The 21736-nt window shown below is 43.3% G+C and overlaps 2 protein-coding genes across 3 annotated transcripts; both read right to left on the bottom strand.

The window, feature by feature from the left end:
* Positions 1-457: 457 nt before the first annotated feature.
* LOC308434656 (protein transport protein Sec61 subunit gamma-like) lies at positions 458-1281 on the bottom strand (the record flags this gene model as incomplete). Its single annotated transcript, XM_080935023.1, has 1 exon — positions 458-1281. Exon 1 carries the CDS (start codon positions 662-664, stop codon positions 458-460), a length of 207 nt encoding a protein of 68 aa, XP_080791149.1. The 5' UTR covers positions 665-1281.
* A 104-nt stretch (positions 1282-1385) lies between these two features.
* IKBIP (IKBKB interacting protein) lies at positions 1386-21187 on the bottom strand. 2 transcript variants are annotated; one of them, XM_080935886.1, is made up of 3 exons: positions 20952-21187; positions 11972-12089; positions 1386-2408 (listed from the first exon to the last, which is right to left on the bottom strand). In XM_080935886.1, exons 1-3 carry the CDS (start codon positions 21119-21121, stop codon positions 1659-1661), a joined length of 1038 nt encoding a protein of 345 aa, XP_080792012.1. In that variant the 5' UTR covers positions 21122-21187; the 3' UTR covers positions 1386-1658. The 2 variants fall into 2 exon arrangements, with proteins under 2 accessions (XP_080792012.1, XP_080792011.1); XM_080935885.1 differs by lacking the exon at positions 1386-2408 and adding an exon at positions 6764-9302.
* Positions 21188-21736: the final 549 nt, after the last annotated feature.

Below are 21736 nucleotides of genomic sequence, written 5' to 3' on the forward strand. Positions count from 1 at the left end.
TTATTTTTAATTATAATTTTATATTTTTGTTTTTGTCTTTTTGAGACAATGTTTCTTCCCATGTAGTCCCTGCTGTCCTGGAATTCACTCTAGACCAGGCAGGCTGGCCTTGAACTCACAGAGATATGCCTGTCTCTGCCTCAAAAAGTAGTGAGATTAAAGGCTTGTGCCATAACCGCTTGGCATTTAAAAATTTAACATCATGAATCTCAAATGTCTGTTGTTGTTGTTATCAAACCTGTAGTCCTTTGGAAGGGCAGCCAGTGCTCTTAACCACTGAACCTTCTATTCAAACCCTTGGTATTTCTTTTTTTTTTAATTTTGAAATTATTTTAATTTAAAAATAAAAAACCTCATAGGAAGGTGGAAAGAAAAACCACAAAGCATCCAGGCAACGTTTTACTTCATGAGTTTGTCAACCCCTCATTTGTTCACGAGTCTCAGGATGAGAAAGGACTCAGCCACCCACAATAATGTTATTAATAGGGATGTGGATCAGTTTCACAAAGAAGCCAATGAATCCCATGATAGCAAATCCTATCGCTGTGGCCATGGCGATCTTCTGGAATTCTTTTCTGTCGGGTTTGGTACATTGTTTAACCAGCCGAATTGAGTCCTTTACAAACTGCCGACTTGGCTCAACAAACTGCATTACCCGATCCATGTTTGTGGGATGGCGGTTTGTGAGGGTAGAGACACGTAGCTTAGGAGAGACTTGAGCCCAACAGAACCCTCCCTTGGTATTTCTTATATAGCAGCTCACAGTATTGCTCCTCCTCCCATTTCCTAAAACCAGGAAGGACCCACTGGTAGTAGAATGTCTTCCCTGTCAGTAACATTTCTAGTAGTGTCTTTCCCTCTGGTTGGGTAATACATGCTACAGCCGTGGTTCCCCAAGGGGCCATTCTTTGGCAAGGGTACAACCACACATATGCTTCCAGGCTGCCAGAGGGGCAAACAGAGAGTCAGAAGTTGCCCTGTAGGCTCCCATTGCTGGCTGGCAGTGTGAGAATCACTTCCTGGTTGCTGTGACAGAACACCTGATGGGAAGAGAGGACAGGTATGCTTCGGCACGCTCGTGGAGTGTGTAGTCTGTCCTGATAGGAAAGACACGGCTGACAGAGGTGTGAGGTCCAGAGCAGAGCTGAGTATTGAGTTCTCCATTCACTTCCGTCCTTCTCCTCAGTGCGGCATCCCAGCCCTTTGTGTGTGTGGGGGTCATCTTCATGGTGAGCATCCCAACTTACTTATGGATCTCTGGAATTACCCTTGTAGAAATGCTTAGACGGTTATCTGCCAGGGGGATGTTCAACTTTCAAATGTTCAATCTGTTTCAGTTTATTACTGGAGGCTGGAGAGACTGTCCAACAATTAAGTGCTTGCTTAATTCAGGCCAGAGGACCTGAGTTCGGTTCCCAGCACCCACGTCAGACAGCTCACAACTGTCTGGAACCCTAGCTCCGGGGGATCCAGTCCACTCTCTGGCCTGCACTGGGCAGCCACCCACACATACATAGGAACAGGTTAAAAAATATTATGGATCAAAATAGTGTCAAACACAAAATGGCATTTATTCCAAAACATCAGTATTTCCTATAGTCTATTCACAACAGCAATCCCATTTAAAAAAAATTACCTCTAATTAACATAATATCAAACTAATCTGAAATATGTGTTATCTCATCTTTAATGTCCTTAATCGCAGCTTGGACGGTTGTTAAATTAGATATTTTTTCCTTTAAGAAAGCAATTTCTTTCTCTCTCTGCATCAAGTCAGAACCTAGCCTCCCAATGCGTAGTGTTAAGTCATTTACCAGGGGTTCCAAACGCGAAAAATCCTTCTTCAGATTATACACTTTTGGCTTTAGATCATTTGCAAAACTCACGGCCTTCAGAACTTTAGCCCTCTCACTTTCTAAGCTTAAGAACCTGTCTGTGTGCTCATCGAAATCGCCCTGGAGCTCAGCCAGCCTCTTTGTGACTGAGCCAATTCTTTTGGAATTTTCGCTCGCGGTCTTTCGGAGTGCCGTTGTTCGGTCAATGCTGCTCGAGAGGAGATCACCTATACTTTCTACCGTAGCCGCCTCTACTTTTTTGACTTTATTTTCCAGGGCTTGCACAGCGTCTGTTAATGATCCAACCTCAGTTACTAAACCGGAAATCCGCCGTACGTCTGTTTTCACACTCGTGATCTTGAGGTCCATATCTCTGGCCATGGAAGTTGTACCTTGGTCTACTTTTATAATGTCTTCGGAAAGACTTGTTAAGGTGTCATTCAATATACCCTGTTTCTTGCTTATCCCGTTGGACCGTGTTTTCATCTCATGAATTTCTTCCCGCAAGAGCTTTAGGTGAGCCACTATTTGAAAAGCCTTCAGCTGTTCCAAGAGTGCTTCGCATTTCTGATACTATAAGAAAACACAATACCACAGTGATTAAATTAGTCAAAGCATAACATTTAAAGTTCAGATTTCATGTGTTTGTGTCCCTTATGACTTTACTGCTCTTTGGGAAAGCATGAGGTAAGATATAGCATTGGAAATATAGCGTTGAAAGAGCAAGCCTTGGGCTGGGGGGCTCTGGGTTTAGAATCCCAGGACTGAAAAAAACCCACAAAAGGAATTAGAAAAGAATATTAAAATCATTTAACTACATTGCTAACGAGTAAGAAACCTACTAAGGACATTTCATAAAACGTTACAGGAAACGACTTTTCTTGATGGTTCTTATGTCATTGGTCCTTAAATAGTAACCGAATGAGCTAAAGGACAGTGTTTTCCTTGTAGCCAGAGAAGAGAAGAAATCTCCAGATGCTATTTTTTTCTGAAGTCTTGAGTCTTGCTATGCAGTCCAGACTGTTTCGAAACTCCTGATGCTTTACTAAGATATAACAGGGAGGCTGGAGGGATGGCTCAGCAGTTAAGAGTGCTGCTGCTCTTCCAGAGGGACCTGCATTAAAACCTCAGCAGTCATGCTAGGCAGCTCACAACCCTTGTACCAGCTTCTGAGGATCCCACACCATCTGCCAGCCTCCACAGGTACCAGCACAGTTAAACACACATATACATACACATACATTTAAGACAATCTTTGTAAAAGATAGTTTCTCTAAGGAAAAGTCTTCTCTGTGTGGTGTTTGTGAGTTCATTTGTCTGTGTGGACATCAGTGTGTGTCTCGATTGTCTTCGACTATTGCTCTCCACTTTTCTTCCTTCCCTCCTTCCTTCTTTCCTTCCCTCCTCCCTCCCTCCTTCCTTCCTTCCTTTCTTTTTTTCTTCTTTTAGAGACAGGGTGTCACCATTTACCCCTGGCCTGAAAGGTCCTGTGTAGATCAGACTGGCCACGAACTCCCAGAGATCCATCTGTCTTTGCCTCTTGAGAGCTGGGATCAATGGCTTGTGCCACCACACATGGGACCACCTTGTTTTTTGAGTCAAAGTCTCTCTATACAGGGAGCTCACCAGCTGGCTGACGAGCTGGCCAGTGGGTGCCTGGGTTCACCCTGTCTCCATCAAGTGCTGGAATTACAGGTATGCACTCAATACCAACTTTTGAAAAACATTAAAGAATTTATATATATGTATATACCTATGTGAGTTTGTATGTACTATACAGACCAGGGGCCCGTGTGGGCTGGGGGAGGGCCTCAGATACCTTGGAAATGGAATTACAGGCAGTCATGAGCCTGAATGTAGGTGCTGGGGAACAAACTTGAGTTCTTTGCAAGAACAGTAAACACTGGGTTATCTACACCTCTGTATACCCAAATTTTATGTGGGGAGTAGATATCCAATCTCAGATCCTCAGCTTTACCTGCTGACCTATCTCCTTGGTTCCCAGATAGTATATTTATTTTTTTAAAAGATTTTATTTATTTATTTAATGTATGTGAGTACACTGTCATTCTCTGCAGACACACTAGAAGATTCTATTACAGATGGCTGTGAGCCACCATGTGGTTGCCGGGAATTGAACTCAGGACCTCTGGAAGAACAGCCAGTGCTCTTAACCAACTGAACCATCTCTCCAGCCCCCAGATAGTATTTTGAATGCAGATTTTTAAAAGCAGTGACTGTAGCAGAAGGATTACAATGTCTACTTAATCCAAGGTAGCAAACCCCATCTTGGCCCCACTGCACATTTGGTCTCAGTGTATACTTGAGGATTTTCTCTTCAGTGGCTTTACGCTATATCAGTGATTGGAGTAGGCGACCCAGGGTGTGTCCATGGTAGGGAAGTCAGCTTGTGATAAGTTTATGCAGAGCATGACACTAAGTTCATACTACAAACATGAAGGAAACCAGTGAACTGGGAAATACTTCGTTTCTAGGGATCACATTTTGAAATTCACTTATTTGCTGAAGTGGCTTCCCATGGGTGAGAGGAAGAGAAGGCTTCTGTCTGCATTATCACTAGGCTGTCGTTTGCTGAAGCATCTACTGCCACAGAGTAATCACAGCTTAATCACACCGCTCAGTGAAGACACCTTAGAGATGATTCTTAGGAGGCAGGTCGTAGGAAGCTGTTTCACTTGGTGGCTTAAAAGAAGATTGAGTGTGAACTTGGAAAATGGAAACTCAATACAGCCTGCTAACAGACTAGAGATGGTGAGGTCCTTCCCCCTCCGCTCTCCTTTCCCCTCTCCTCTTCCTTGCTTTTCAGTGTTGAAGATCAAGTTCAGGACCTTGCACATGATGGGCAGTTGCTCTCCTGAGCTACAGCCCTAGTTATCCCTTTAACTGTTGAATTGTATGTATGTATGTGTATATGTATGTAGAGACAAAGTCTCAAGCAGCCTGTATGTCTGCATGGGTGCGTATATGTGTATTTAGAGACAGTCTCATGCGGCCAGTATGTATATGCATGTGTAGGTAGAGATAGTCTTTTGCAGCCTGTATGTATGCAGGCATATGTATATGCATAGAAAGAGTTACAGGCCGGCTCTAAGTTCTCTGTGTAGTTGATGATGACCCTGAGATTATGATCTGGCTTCCATCTCCGGAGTGTTCGATCACAGGCTTGTGCCAACAGGCCTGGGTTTGTGTGGTGCTGGAGACAGAACCCAGTGATTCAGGAACGCTGGGCAGACACTCTACCAGCCGAGCTGTATCTCTAGCCCCGCCTGTAATTTTTAAAAATTTATTTTAGTATTTTATGTGTATGGGTGTTTTGCTCATGTGTCTATGCACCAGTTATGTGTCTGCTCGTGGAGATAAGAAGGGGGTGCTGGGTGCCCCTGGTATTGGAGTTACCGTTGTGAGCTGCCATGTGGGTGCTGGAAATCAGATCCAGGTCCTCTGGAAGAGCAGCAGTCGGTGCTCTCATCCCCTGAGCCGTCTCTCCAGCCCAGCCCCAAGAACTTCTCATACGTCTGTATCTACAAGCACAGAACCACAGTTCCAGGGAATGATCTGTGGGCCAATCTCTGCGCCTCAGAAACTTTGTTGGAGAATCTCACTCTGTAGTTCAGCCTGGCCTGGAGCTCATCACGTAGCCCAAGTTACCCTTGAATTTATGATTCCCTTTCCTCAGTTTCTCAAATTCGAGGCTTCTCCTCCAACATTCACTGACTCCTTCTTATATCAAACCCTAAGGAATTTTTGAGCACAGTTAGCAGATTTACAGAGCTTAGTTTAGCTTATTTGTGAAATAAGAATACATATAGCAGGCTGGAGAGATGGCTCAGTGGTTAAGAGCACTGACTGCTCTTCCAGAGGTCCTGAGTTCAATTCCCAGCAACCACATGGTGGCTCACAGCCATCTGTAATAAGATCTGATACCCTCTTCTGGTGTGTCTGAAGACAGCTGCAGTGTACTTATATATAATAAATAAATAAATCTTAAAAAAATAATACATGTAACTGAATCATAGCCTTCCTGATTCTCAAGAAACAGTCGTAGACAAGTTCTACCGGCAGATTTCTGGTACCCCAGGCTGGACAGTAGCAGTCTGTGGAGCGGGTAGCAGGTAGGTAGTCCTCAGCCTCTGGAGTGGGACAGGTCTAGCAGTGAGGTGCCTGTAAAATTTCATTAAAAAATGTGACACTCTTATGTGTGTGGGTATTTTGCCTCCCCATGTACTTATGTATCCCATGTGTGTGCCTTGATGCCTGTGGAGGAAACTGGAGTTACAGATGTTGTAAGCCACCATGTGGGTGCTGGGAACCACTCAGGTTTTCTTCAAAAACAGTAAGTGCTCTTAACTGCAGGGCGACTCTCCAGCTCCTGATGTAACTATTGCTATAAATACATTTTAAAACTTCACACCCAAAAGCTTAGAAGTAGTTAGGTGCTTATTTTGTGATACTTACTCTATTGTTTGCTTTTTAAAAATATCATGTGTGTGCATTTGTATGTGTGTGGGTTTATGCATGGGAGTCCAGTTGCCCGTGGAGACCAAAGGAGGGCACTAAATCCCCTAGAGCTGGAGTTACAGGAGGTTGTGAACAGCCTTCAGTGGACGCTGGGAAACGACTCTGTCTCTCGGCAGCAGCAGCATGAGCTCCTGGCCACCAACTCTCTCTTCAGCCCCTCCCTGTGCAAACCTTTTGTTGTTAGAGTCCTGCTAGGTGGCCCAGCTTGGCCTTGAACTTGGACTCTTCCTGCTACAACCAGGAGTTACTAGACATGTCTGGCAGTAAAACTGCTTTGTGTGCGCTGAAAGTTTTGAAATAAATGGACAGTACTCTCATATTCTAACTGATATAAAATTTATTATCAATTACTGAGATACAAAAGTGTGGATTATAATCCTGGTAATTTGCCACAAAGCACGACAAAATGAAGCCCCGTGCCATTATACACCTGTGTTCCCTGTTCCCTGAAATGCAGAAGCAGGAAGAGGGTGACTTTAGACTAACCTGGACTACATCTGAGACTCTGTCTCAAAATCAAAACAAAAAGCTCCAAAACAAACAAAAAAGAAACAAAGGAACATTTGTTAAACATATCTAGACCTCCACAATGAGAAGTTTGCTAAATAGAAAATTAAAATATATGTAATTTTATGCATATGAATGTTTTGCCTGTATATGTGTCTGTGTACCACATGCATGTCATGGATGGTACCTGCAGGACTCAAAAGACTGTGCTGGATGTCCTGGAAGCTGAGTTACAGATGGTTGTGAGCCATCACGTGGCTGCTGGGAATCAAGTCAAGTCCTCTGCTAGAACAACCAGTGCTCTGAACCATTCAGTTGTCTCTTCAGCCCCAGAGCAAATTTCTTAGCAAAGGAATACACAGACACACATATTCAATAGTTTTCTCATGTCTCTGTTTTCCAGGACTGGATTTATGGGCAGGGCATGCTAGACCCAGTTTTTTATGTCAGTGTCTGGTATCAAATCCAGGTCCTTGTGCTCACTTACTGGGCTATCTCCTAGCCCCCCACCCCCTTTTTTGAGACATAGTCTCACTATGTAGACCAGGGTGGCCTTGAATTTAGAGATCTGACTGCTTCCACCTCTGGAGTGCTGGGATTGAAGGCATGTGTGACCATACCTAGTTCCACCTCTAATCTTCTTTTTTAAATTAACATGTGAAACAAATTTAGTTTCATATGTTGGAAAATCTTTAAAATAGTGATGTAAATATGTCATTATTATCACAATTTATTGTTATATTGTTTTGTCTTTAAAATAGGCACAGGGTTATCAATATGTTTTAATTTTAAGTATCTATTCATTGCATTTAGTAAATCCTACTGTCATATAGTTCAAACTTTAGAAATAAAAGTCCAGGCACACAAAGATAATCCATAAACTCATACTTCAAAACATAACCAGTTAATAGAAAAGGCTATTAATGAGGACAAACAAAAAGAACAGACTTACATTTTAAACTCTTGTAAGTATCTGTAACACAGTTTCGAACCTTTGCAAAATAAATAGTTCTCAGAATGTCGCATTACCTCACAGGAGAGCCCCTGGTTCTCCTGCAGGAAGGCTGCCATTTATTTTACATACGTTTCCTATGAACTTGGTTGTCTGAATAAAAAGACAATACAAAACCAAAAAACCTGGGAAAGGAAGGTGTGTTGCCAACTGGCTGCCAGAGCTGGTGACAGGAAAGCTGTGAGAAACAGACATGGCTTAGAAATCAGAAAACGGGGGTCATAGTGAAACAGTAAAAAGTTTAAATATTTACTATAGATTATCTATCTTTCTATCTCCATAATAGACAGATATAATAATACACTTCATAATGATGTCTATTAGTTATTGGAAGACATGCAAAGATTAAATATACCACTTAAAAAGTAGAGCAGTGTATATTTTAGAACAGTTTCTATGAAAATAGTTAAAGTAAGTTTTAGAGCTTAAGAAGATAAAAGTTTGATTAGATGCATACTCCATATGGTGCATACACCTCATATTCTCGGGTAAACTGAGGCAGAACACAGCAACTAAAAGATGCAGGGCTGACTGATTCTCACTCAGTATACCTCCTCAGAAGATGTGCAGTGAGTTTAATCATCATCAGGTCCCTTATTTTCTAGGTTATATTCTCCCGAAGTCCCCTTTTCTCGAGCACTCGAATATGCTATGAAATCATGAACTTTCCCCTTTAGAACAACCAGTTCATTCTGCATCTTTAATAAGCTATTGTCATACTGAATTCCCTCAAGGGTTTTCTGCATCTCCATGATTTCAGACACTGCCCTTAGCATATCGTCTTCCATATTGAACATCTGCAGAGTCAGCTCTTCCATCTTCCTTTCTGTTCCTATCAGAGCCTGAGAGACTCTGAGAACCGAGTGGACAGCATTCTCTATAGTTGGCAAATGCGCCTTGCATTCTTCCACTTTGGGCTCGTAGCTGGAAAGTTTATTGGTCAGGTCTTCATCTCGGGCAAGGAGTGCGTGCTGCTCTTCTTCTAGCTTCTCAACTGCTTTTGTGTCGGAGCTAAGCTGAGCCTCTACGCGTAGAAGATCTTCCTCTTCTTGCCTGCTCACTGTTCTGATGTTTCGTAGTGTGCTGTCTTCCAAGTCTCTTAGACGTTCAGTGAGCAGTTTTATTTCTTGCTCGGCTGAGTTAATCTTCAGGGTAACTTCAGAATGTGTCTTCTTCGCTTCGGATTTGAAAACCGCTGTGTTACTGCTCATTTCGGACAGTGTCCTCTTCCAGAAATCCGTAATGTTCTGGAATTTCTCGTTAAGGGATTGCATCTCTTGTGTGAGCATCTCTTCACCGCTCTCAATGTCACGGATGGATCTTTGGAGGCCAGATACTTCCTGTTGAAACTGGGTCATCAAAGACATGGATGACGTAGCTTCCTGCAGGATATTTTCAGTAGACTCAAGCTGTATTTATAACACAAAAGAATCCCTGAGCTACTCAGTCATTTTTATATTAGAGAAACACACTTTAGCAATCAGGAGCATAAAATACAAGGTCCAAATTCTGAAGATGCCTAAAATATCTAAGCACATTTGAATCACATTGACAGAAACATTTATTATTAATAGTTTAAACAAATTTAACAGAATAGCTGTATGTTAGAAAAATGTAAACCCAAACTCATAATCCTACTTATTTAACATATCTTTTTCATGAGGGCATAGTCAAAAGAAATGAGGGTAATATTTTTTTTGAAGTATATTGCAGTCCTTCTTTAAAACATTGAAAGTAACTAGACATCCTTTTTGTGGCTAGTTGGCTTGTAGGAAATTGTAACAACACAGACTTCGTTACCTCCCCTAAATCCTATGGCTTTGGAGGTTTCTGGCTGAATCGTTACCATTATTTTTCCCACCGCTTGCAGAGAAAGAACTAGAATTAGATTGTAAAATGGCAAAGATGATTTTTTATAAAAATAGTTGAGACAGGTAACATCGAATGGTTTATGTGTAAGTCAGGGTAAGCCTCAAGGACTTCTTACAATGGGCATGGGCTATGGAAGGGCCATGCCACAGACTTAGCTAGTTTCTATCCTCACATGCATACAAGCTTTAGAGAGAACCTAGAAATGATTAATAGGCTATGAAGTGTTTGCAGCACTGTCCTGTGACAGGACACTGAACATGACACAGTTTTGCCCTTCAGTGCTTTACCTAGGGAACAAAACAATTTGCAGGCACTCTAACAAGATAGACACATGGAAGTGCTTAGAGGAGTCCTGACTTAGACTCCAGTGACCAAACAATAATCATGTCCTTTCTAAACCACCTTACCCACTACTTACCAGATTAAGGCCTTGAAAACTGCTAAGCATGTCATGTGATACCATTAAAAAAACCTTAGATGATTCCTGATACTTATAAGACAAGTCCACAGCCTTAGCCCCAACAGTCGGGACATCCTGCAGTACCTGTTACACTATTAGTTGCCACATGTAGTTCCTTGAGTGGTCCATGGTTTTTGTTTTTGTTTTGTTTGCCAGACCTTATGCAAGATGCTGGTTATAAAATATCAATTTGGGGCTAGAGAGATGGTTCAGCAGTTAAGAGCACTGACTGCCCTTTCAGAAGTCCTGAGTTCAATTTTCACAACCACATCCTGGCTCACCACCATTTTTACTGGGATCTGATGCTGTCTGAAAACAGCCACTATATGTATATGTACACGTATATGTATATATAAGTTGGAGCTTTGGCTCTTCTGTATTAGACACTCTAGGGTCCTGATGAGAGTTACTGCTCATCCTTTATGGGCTAGTTTCATTTCTAGGTGTTAGAGAAACAGAGAGAAGATGCAGTGTTTGTTCTAAAGGGGGGTATGGGAGATGACAAACTAGTAACTGGTGATGTCAGTGTGATGACGGACTGAACAGGGCACACTGAAAGCTCAGAGGAGAGATGAGGCAGGAGAGTAAAGTGGGAAAGCCTAACATGACTGAAATCTGTCAGCTGGCCAGGTAAAGAGTTGAAAGGTCCACATTTCTTCCAGTTTTGTTGTGGTGGAGTTTTGTTCCAAAATATCAAGAGTTTCTGGAACACTTTCTTTCTTTCTTTCTTTCTTTCTTTCTTTCTTTCTTTCTTTCTTTCTTTCTTCCTTCCTTCCTTCCTTCCTTCCTTCCTTTCTTTCTTTCTTTCTTCTTCTTCTTAACATTTTAGATTTTTAAATGTCCTGTGTATGAGTTTATGTGTACCATATCTATGTAGTGCTACAGACATCAGAACAAGGCTTGGGATCTCCTGGAACGGGAGTTACGGATGGTAGTGGACCACCATGTGGGTACTGGGAACTGAACCTAGGTCCTCTGATAGGCAGCCAGTGCTTTTAACCACTAAGCCACCTTTCCAGCTCCCAGAACACACTTCTTGATGAATATGAACAGTATCTGACATAAGGGAGACGCAGAAAACCCCTGAGGGAATTCAGTATGGCAACAGCTTTTTGGAACCATCTGAACGAAGGATCTATGTAACAGGTGAAATAGTGTGCTGTCCAGGTATTATATGACACGTGTATAACAGGACTAGTTAATAAAACAACGCTTCAACATGTCTAAAAGCCACTTTAATACATGCATGTAGCCACACCACATTAGATGTTCATTTAAACACAAGTTCTGAGAAACACTTGTAACTAGTAATAGTGTTAGGTTTGGTTGAAGAGATGGAGCTGAATATATCCAGTCTTGCAACAAGAGCTGTTGCTTACCAAGCCATCTGGCTGGTCCCATGTTATAACCTTATATCTAAGGATCAAACATGCCTTTGTTATTTTGTTTAGCCCTGGCTGGTCTGGAACTTGCTGTGTAGACCAGGCCAGCCTTGAACTCAGAGATTTGCCTGCCTCAGTCTACAGAGTGCTGATATTAAAGACAAGTATATCATGCCCAGTTGGAGCAACAACCAAATTTTCAACCTTCCTATGAACTAATGTGGATCATAGGAAGAATGCCAAGAGGAGAAAGTCTGCTTAGGAGTTAAAACAGTGACAGTTTTCTTCTGAAAGACCTGGTGTAGGAGAATGGCAGTAGTGGAAAGGGGAGCATCTCCCCCACATAAGTTAATTAATACATTACCTTGCTGGAAATTAAACTGATTTTACTCTGGAGTTCTTGAAACTCGCTGCTCTCTGTTTGCAGGAACCGGTACTGGTTTTCTACCTTCGCAAACTTTTTTGATTGTTGAAATACAAGCCTGCAAAAGAAAAACTAATGACTATCTCTCACTCCTGGTGAGAACCATGTATATTCCCAGAGAGCTGCTGCAGGATTAGTCAGATGACTCCACCATCCCGGCCTGCTGTGTGGGAGACACTGTCTTAACTCATTGCAAAGATGAGTCAACGCTGCCTCCTCAGGGCTCAGAGGGAGGCAGAGCAGCATCTCTAACAGATGTAAGAAAAAGAGATGTTTTAGAAGCATCCAGGGTTGAGCCCTTTGGCAGAAAACCCTTGATCTCTTCTGAGGATACAGGCCAGTAGTTCAATACCCAGCACTACTAAGCTATCATCCCCCAAACTATCGTCCAGACTGTGGTATGCATGCCTGTAATTGCATTTTTCAGGGAGGCAGAGGCAGGAGGACCATAGGTTCTAGGTCATGCTACCCTCCACTATTACATAGTGGAGCTACATGAGACTTTGTCCTAAAAAGAAGTGAGGAAGAGAGCCACTGTCAAAGTAATAGGATACATATGTAAAGCAGGTGTGACAACTCTATCTGACTATACTCAACAGGATACTCGTAGGTATAGTGCAGCTGTCATTCCGAGAAGAGGGCTGAGGGTGTAGAGAGATGACTCCGTGGATAACGCACTAGCCATAAGAGGAGGACCCGAGTATGCTCCCTAGCACACACATCAAAAACTATGCTTGCGGTAGGTAAACGTGTGAACTGGGGAAGCAGGAACATGAGGATTCCTAGGCTAGTTGGTCAGTCAGCCTAATCTAATGAGTGAGACCCAGGTTTCAGGGGGAGACCCTGTCTCAAAAAATAAGGCTGCTGTCTCCTGAGGAATGATGACAGCGGTTGACCTCTGGCGCCTACACACACACACACACACACACACACACACACACACACACATGCACACTCATACAGCCACACAAAAGAAGTAAGATTAGTGCTGAGGGTATGGCTCAGTGATAGGAAGTGCGCTTACCTGACATGCCAAAGACCCCAGGTGTGATCCAGCAAATAAGCTCTCTTCCTCTGGCAAACAGTAAAAGGTAGAAGAAAAGGAAGGAAAAACCAAAACCAACCATCCTTGGGCCAAAGAGATGATGGGGCAGGCGTTAAGAGCACTGGCTGCTCTTCTCAAAGACGTGGTTTTATCCCAAGCATCCACATGGCAGCTCACAATGGTTTGTAGCTCCAGTTTCAGGGGAGCTAATGCCCTCTTCTCACCCCGACTGGCACCAAGCACATGCGATGCATAGATATGCAGGTAAAACACACAGACACATTATGAAGAAAAAAAAAAAAAAACTATCCCACTCTTTAAGAGTCTGATGTTTGGGCTGGAGAGATGGCTCAGTGGTTAGCACTAACTGCTCTTCCAGAGGTCCTGAGTTCAATTCTCAGCAACCACATGGCTCAAAACCATCTGTGATGGGATCCAATGCCCTCTTTGGGTGTGTCTAAAGACAGCAACAGTGTATTCATATTAATAAAATAAATAAATCTTAAAGAAAAAAGAATTGGATGCTTTACTGAATGAGTTAGCCAGACTCCTTATCCTAACCTTTGAAACAATAAATGAACATGTTTTTGGAGAAGCTTTGAAATGAGGAGGCACAAAAGAAGTGCCTCAGGCTTAATATCATATCGGTTATCTACTGTAAGTCACTTCTCCAGGATCAGAAAAGGCAGTTGACATGTTTTGTGCACCGAGTCATCAAAAAGCAAGTAGGCAGACTCATGAGAAGTCCCTAAGTCACAGGATCTAGATGAGTGAGTGACTTCAAATCTTCCCTGAGTATTAGAATCAATCACCAGCCACCTTTAACACATCCGTACCTGGGGCTCCATTTCCAGAGATTCTTATTAGTGAGTCATGTATATGGCTTGGACACTGGATATTCTGACAGCTTCCACGGTAACCTACTATGCAGTCGAGCTGAGGTTCACTCACTGATCATATTTTATAATACTTTCCCAGAGAAGACCAAGGATTCCAAAGCTTCATAGAGAGGTGAGAGGCCTCTCAAAGTGCAGCTGAGTTGTGTGTTGAACTTCCAATGGTATCTCAGGGTTAGCTACTCGTATGATGCTAAAGCAAAAATGGATACTTTTTCTAAACAAATATTCACATTGCTGGATGGAATCAATTTCCTTTGATGATGCATATTAGTGTCTATCATATGTCACAGGTTATAAAATTAGTCCAGATCAACTTCTCTTTTGTGTATTAATATAAACTTTTAAACAAAGCCCAGGCTAAAAATCGTTATTTTCCTCATTTTAAAAGATGGGTGATGGTCAGACTTTTTTCCTTCCCTTCCACCTCTTTAAAACCCTTCCTGGGAGCAAACCTACAACTTGGGTCAGGCTGGGGGAGCACTCCACTGTTGGGCTGTATCCCCATAATTTCATTTGTTGTATTATGAACTTTAACCTTTTCGTCTTTCATAGCATAGGCTTATCATCCACAAAAATGAGTTAATTTCAGTGACTAGTTTTATCATCGATTGTTGCATGTGTTACTTCATGAATTTATTCTCATAAACTTATCCCACAGAGTTTACTCACAGTGGAAATATTTTTATAGGAGACCTTGAGTGAAAGTTGATCTACTATAAAAATGCTTTACTGAGCCTGGAGAGGTGGCTTCAATGATCAAGAGTCCTTGCTGCTATTCCAGAAAATCCAAGTTTAGTTCCCAGCAAATGTTGCCCAGAGGCTGATGCGTGTGAGCATGTGCGCACATCCATGCACACTCACACGCAGATGACAGATGTTCAGAGAGAGACAGAGGGCTTATTTGAGGGCTTCTGATTTTTTTAAAAAAGATTTATTTATTTAATTTATATGAGCACACTATGTAGCTGTCTTCAGAAACACCAGAAGAGGGCATCAGATCCCATTACAGATGGTTGTGAGCCACCATGTGGTTGCTGGGAAGTGAACTCAGGACCTCTGGAAGAGCAGTCAGTGCTCTTACCCACTGAGCCATCTCTCCAGCACCCAGGCCTTTGACTTTATTAGACATTTTACTGTTGTCTATCTCCCGCTGGATTTCTCTTCAAATTCAAGCATTAAGCAATGCCAATTTAGTGAAAATACCTCTGATACTTTGTTGTTATTTTTCCCTCCTTATCTTTTAGGTTAGCTTTTCTCCAAAGTAAGAGTCACCCTTGCTACCAGTGGATAATACAGGCAAGAAAAAGCAGAATGCCTCTCTGACCTAGTGGTAAAGATCAAAAACGGAAAAAAATGTGGTCTCTACAGTGCTGATGAGTTATAAAGCATTTTATTTGCCACCTGTTCCTACCTGTATGTATTTCAGAAATATTAACTCATTTGAAATCAAGGAAGAGAATGGTTTGTTTTCTAGAAGTCAAAAAAGTATGTCAAGGTGGCTGCTTACTTATTACCCACAATTCCCTCTTCTTTCTCTCTCCTCCACCAAGCAATGTGCCCAAAGGAAAGAAGGCCAAGGGGAAGAAGGTGGCCCCCACCTCCTCTGTCATCAAGAAGTAGGAGGCCAAAAAGGTGGTCAGTCTTTTGAGAAAAGGCCCAAAAATTTCAGCATTAGACAGGACATCCAGCCCAAAAAATGATCTCACATGCTTTGTCAAATGGCCACGCTACATCAGGCTACAGTGCAAAGAGCCATACTCTATATGTGGCTCAAAGTACCTTCTGTCATTAATCAGTTCACCCAGGCCCTGGACAGGCAAACAGCTACCCAGCTGCTTAAGCTTGTCCACAAGTACAGGCCAGAGACAAAGCAAGAGAAGCAAAGGCTGCTGGCCTGTGTTGAGAAGAAATCTGCTGGCAAAGGGGACGTCCCAACTAAGGGACCGCCTGTCCTCTGAGCAGGAGTCAATACAGTTGCCACCTTGATGAAGAACAAGAAGGCTCAGCCAGTGGTGACAGGCCATGATGTAGACCCTACTGAGCTGTTGAAAGATGGGGGTGCCCTACTGCATCATCAAGGGAAAGGTCAGGCTGGGGCGCCTGATCCACAGGAAGACATGCACCACTGTTGCCTTCACACAGGTTAAGTCGGAAGACAAGGGTGCTCTGGCTAAGCTGGTAGAAACTATTAGGACCAATTACTATGAGATATGACGAGATCTGCCACTAATGGGGAGGCAATGTTCTAGGACCTAAGTCTGTGGCTCATATTGCCAAGCTGGAAAAGGCACAGGCTAAAGAACTCGCCACTAAACTGGGTTAAATGTGCACTAAGCTTTCTGCACATAAATCTAATTACAACATTATCTTTAAAAAATAAGAAAGTATACCAAAAGAGAGCTGCTTGAGCCCCAAAGAATCCCGTTCTTTATATATATATATATAAAGTGGCTGCTGGAAGTGAACTCAGGATCTCTGGAAGAGCAGTCAGTGCTCTTAACCACTGAGCCATCTCTCCCAGCCCCTTATTTATTTTTATAATGTCTGAGTTTTTAATCTAACGCATGTATGTATATGTACCACATGTGTGCCTGGTGCATGAGGAAGCCAGAAGTGAGGGTCAGAAGATATAGAAGCTGTGAGGCATTACGTGGGTACTCGGAACAGAACCTGTGTCCTCTGCAAGGAGAGCAAATAGTCATAACCACCAAGCATTCATCTCTCCCACTCTCTACACCTAGATTGCTTGTTTGTTCTTTTAAGACAGGGTCTTATATGTAGCCCTGGCTGCTCTGGAACTCAGTATGTAGTCTAGGTTGACCTCGAACTCCCAGAGATCTGCCAGCCTCTGTTTCCTCAGTGCTGGGACGAAAGGCATGGGCCACTCACCACCCTGTGCTCCAGAAACTTGATCTTATTTTGGATCAACACTGAGGGAGGCCACATATTACACAGGTTAAATACCTAGACTCCTTTGGCTCTACATTTACTAGCTGTATAACCAACCACCTTCAACAAATTAGACAGTTTATCTTTGCTACTGTTTCCTATCTAGACAGTAGGAATGATAATATCTCATGGGATTTGAAAAAATAAAGTAGTACATATTTATAAGAGCACATAGAACAGTGTCTAGAGTGTCTAGGTCACTGAGGACCTTGACATCTTTCTTTCTTTTTCTTCTTTCTGTCCTTGTTTCCTTCCTCTGTGGTCCTGGGGGTACTCAGGGTCTCATGAAGGCTGAGCAAGTAAGTGCCCCCTAGTCCTCTCTTTTGGACCCCCTTGTGCACCTTCCCATCTCTCCTACACGCCTCCAGCTGTCTGTTTAAAGGAGTATGACTCCCTTCTGTTGGTACTTAGTCAAAGCCGTAGTCCTACCACTGAACACTGGGTGTAACAAACCAAGTAGGGGACAGATGTATCGATCACTTGTAAGTCTCTACGGGATCAGGACTTTGGGCCTTCCTCACTACCACACAGGTAAAGTCTTACACGTGTTAGAGGTAGGAGAAAGGACCCACGAGGGTAATCGGCTTTGAGTGTGGGTCTTCCAAAAGCATCCTCACTCCCTCACAGCCACTGTGGTCTATCCAGGCTTCAAGCAAGTTTAGGACCCCACGTTAGTGAATGGCTCATGGTGCCACCTCTGAGGGAGTCTTACATGGGGGCAGACAGCTGACTGAGGACTTAAGGATTTCTCTGCCTCTCTTTCAACTTAGTACTGAGAAAGGGCAAATAATCACAGGAAACAGTTACTATTACAGTTCATTACAAAGTCACTATTAGGGTCAATGCTGGTTTGACAGTGCTTTGTACCATCTACAGCTACCTAATGTCCAAGGGAACACTGACTATATTCTATTCTAGAAAACCAGGGCAAGGTTGGGGGTGATGGCCAATATCTGTAATCCCAGTGCTTGGAAGGAGAAGTAGGAGAATTGCCTTGAGTTGAGGCTCATCTTGAAAAACCAAAGCCAAAACCAAAAAGTCCAGCTATGGTACACACCTTTAATCCCAGGGCTACAAAGTGAAAACCCCATCTCAACCAAAACCAAAACACAAATCACCCAACAATAACCATTAAGAGTTTAAAACACAATGCCATATTTTATATGATACTCTACTAACACTGGTAACAACAACAACAACAAAAAACTCCTAGAAATAGAGTTAGCTAAGATATTAAAAGAGTTATAGATTAAGTTAAACTGGGTGAGTAGAAGCTCTGAGACCTATTCTTTGTTAAAAGAGCTTTTGAGGAGCTGGGAAGATGGCCCAGTGGGAAACTGCTTGCCCCTCAAGCAAGTGGACCTGAGGTCTTAGCTAAACATTCATCTAAAAGCCGAGTGTGTCTGTGTCTGTGTCTGTGACCCTAGTACATGAGGAGAGAGGGTTAGAGGCAACAGCATCACTGGAATTCTCTGGCCAGCCAGTCTAGCCAACCAGCGAGTTCTAGGTTCAGTTCTAGGTGGAGAGTGAGAGGCAAAGATATTGCTGTGTGGCCTCCATATGGGTGTACCATGTACCTGCATAGATCACACCCTTACCACTGAGCTACCTCCATATGGGTGTACCATGTACCTGCATAGATCACACCCTTACCACTGAGCTACCTTCCTGCTTCATAATTTTGATTTGGCATTTAAAAAACCGTTTTGCAGACAAAGCTCAGCTTATAAATAACCTTTCTAATCAGGGTAACTAACATATTTTGTCTTTTTGCTCCCTAAGTCCCTGAGATGAAGCACAACTTTTTAAGGTGTGTGTGTGTGTGTGTGTGTGTGTGTGTGTGTGTGTGTGTATGTAGGTCAGAGACTGAAGCTGGTTGCCTTTGTCAATTGTTCTCCACCTCTTTACTATTTTTATTTTATTTTTTTTTGTGTGTGTGGTCGCAGGTGTTTCATAGTGCATGTCTGGAGGTCAGAGGACAGCTCTTGAGATTCTTCCACTGTGTGGGTGCTGGGGATAGAATTCAGGCTGTCTTCTGGCTTTGCAGTGTAAATGCCTTTACCAGATACACCATCTTTTTTTTTTTTTTAAACAACTTTATTTTACAAATCAAAGATAAATGTACAGATTTTAAACATTTTTTGCTTAAAATTATACATTTTTTGTCAGTACTTTTTTTTCAGATTTTAACATAATTTTTATATAAAACTATATGAATATATTTTTTAGTCAGTACTTGATTTTTTTCAAGGTTTGATTGTATGCCTTGAAAACTTAATAGTTACAATGAGCTAAAGTACATGTAAAACAAAATGTAACATGGCAGATACACCATCTTGCTGTCTCAATGGAATTGAACTTGAGTTACCAAGAAGCTGAACATTTTGTGATATAGTTTACTTAATGAATTGTGAGGCTTTGTCTAATTAATGAGAACTGCATTAATTTAACAAGCTGAAACCACTTGTATTAAGCCCCAGTGCAGGGCTTCTCAGACTTCCTAATTCTGTGTCTGTTTGATACAGTTCCTCATGTTTTGGTGAGCCCCAACCATAAAGTTATTTTCATAAATGTAATTTTGCTACTGTTATGCATCATAATATAAATATCTGCTATCCAGGATATCTGATATGTGACCCCTGTGGGGGGGTCTCAGACCACAGGGTGAGAAACACTGCCCTAGAGAGAACCAACAATAACTCATCAATATTCCTTCCCAACACAAAATGTACCATGTCCCCGCTTACCTAAAAAAGGCCATGCATTTTAAGGTATGAGTAGTTTATTTGAAACAGCAAATCCAACACATTTAGGTCAAAATTAATTTAATCCTTGAATACTAACACCATCATTAACTAACGTTCTTTTTAAAGAGAACAATGTTCCATATTTCAGCTTAACAAATATTTATTAACTTAAAACAAAACCCAGTACTCAAGCAGGATATGGTGGCAAATGCCTGTAATCCTAGCACTTGGGAAGTGGAGGCAGGGGTTCAAAGCCACCTTTAGCCACATAGTGAATTCTAATCCAACCCAGATTACCTAAGAGTCTGTCTCAAAACAACGAAACCAATCATTCAACCAAAAACCCTCCAAAACCCCAGGATTCAGGGTGTCAGTAATAAATTAAAATGGAAATATACCAGCATCAAAAATGCTCCAGCCTGGTCTCTTCTGAATTCTATTAGCGCTCTTATTCCACATTATATTACTGATACATCACCAATATATGCTTGGTTACAAAACCACAAATGTTGATGGGGGGCTTGGGGATGGGGAGGTGGGGTGGTGGTGGTGCCCTCAATAGGACAGCCAGGGTTACAACAGAGAAACCCTGAATCAAAAAAACCAAAACAACAATAACAAAACACTAAAACTAAATGAATGTTTTAGTCTTAAGGGGAAAGAAATATTCTTTACCGTGTTACATACAGTTCATTCTGTAATTTAGGAATAAGACTAATAAGAAGTCTTATAGTCAGCTGTAAAGAACATGCATGTCTGGTGTCTTACAACCATTGGTATAACTCCAGCTCCTCGGATCTGACACCCTCTTGTGGGATCCTTGCGCACCTGTACACACGTGCACAAACACACCGACACAGTCAAATATATATAAAAAATCTAAATAATAAAGGGCTATAGTTTTAATGTAGGCACACTGTTCTAAGTAGGTGAAAGCCTCATTAGCATTTGTAGCTCAGCAACAACGAACTTTCTTTTTTAGGCTGCAGACATTTCCTTGGTGCGGTTTTTCGGGGAAGGGTGGCGCAAACTCATCCACAAAGCTGCAGAGTGGACAGGAAATAGTGGTTTTTTTTTTTTTTTTTTTTTTTTTTTAGTTACGTGCAAACTTGTGACATGCCGAGTCCTGCGTGACACGTTCCCAGATTTTAGCGGGCAGCGACAAGGAACATGCTACCAGAACAGAGTTAAATGAGCGTATTCAAGCGAGAGAGGGTAGGCTCGAAGTGCTAGGCGCCCACGCGAGGCCAGTCCCACGGCCTGCAGCATCGCGCACTTACCAGGCCAGGCCCAGGCTCGTCGCCAGAGACAGCAGGCTGAGCCCAGTGCGGGGGTCCGCCCAGCCCGCGCCCCCCCGCGCCTCGGGGTTTTTCTTGCCATCACCCCGCTTCTCGGGTTCAGGGGCAGCCACCTTGGGCCCCGGCTTCTTCCGGCTCTTCACTTCGGACATATCTGGAACTCTAAAGATCTTGAAGCCAGAATGGCTTTAGAGGGGGACCGTGGGATGTGGCCGCAGTGCTGCTTCGGAAGGCCACGCCCCCTCAAGTCTTTACTCGCTCCCAAGTTGCTCGCCCCGCCTCCGGGTTCCGCTACCAGGCAGAGTCTGCGGGGAAAAAACTCAAACTCGCGGGTGCGCGCAGGCTGCCGGGAGGCGCGGAGAGGGGGCGGGGCCGAGAGTGCCACGTCTAGCTGGGCGCGCGCCCGCGGCTTAGCTCCGCCCCACCGCGCATGCGAGGACGCTCGAGCCGAGCTTGCGGGCACGCGCCAGGCGGGGCGCGCCCTGGGTGAATTTGCGTGCGCGGGCGCGCGCTGGGTGGACTGGGCGGGCCCAGCGGTGTTTGAGTGCTCCGCGGTCCTGAGGCAGAGACCTGGAGGTGGCTAGCGGGGCAGACGGCTCTCTCCGCTCGCGGAAGGGTGGAGAAGGGTGTGCGGGGGTCGGCAGCGAGAGCTGTGTGCGGTCAGCCGCCGGGGAGGAGCTGAGACAGTCGCGGCAGCTTTCCGAGCGGCATCCGCTTCCCGCCCGGGCAGCTCCGGCTGGAGGGGTGAAGCGGCGGCTGGAGTGGCC

Source organism: Micromys minutus (assembly GCF_963924665.1).
Source record: "Micromys minutus genome assembly, chromosome: 22".
NCBI classification, from domain to species: domain Eukaryota; kingdom Metazoa; phylum Chordata; class Mammalia; order Rodentia; family Muridae; genus Micromys; species Micromys minutus.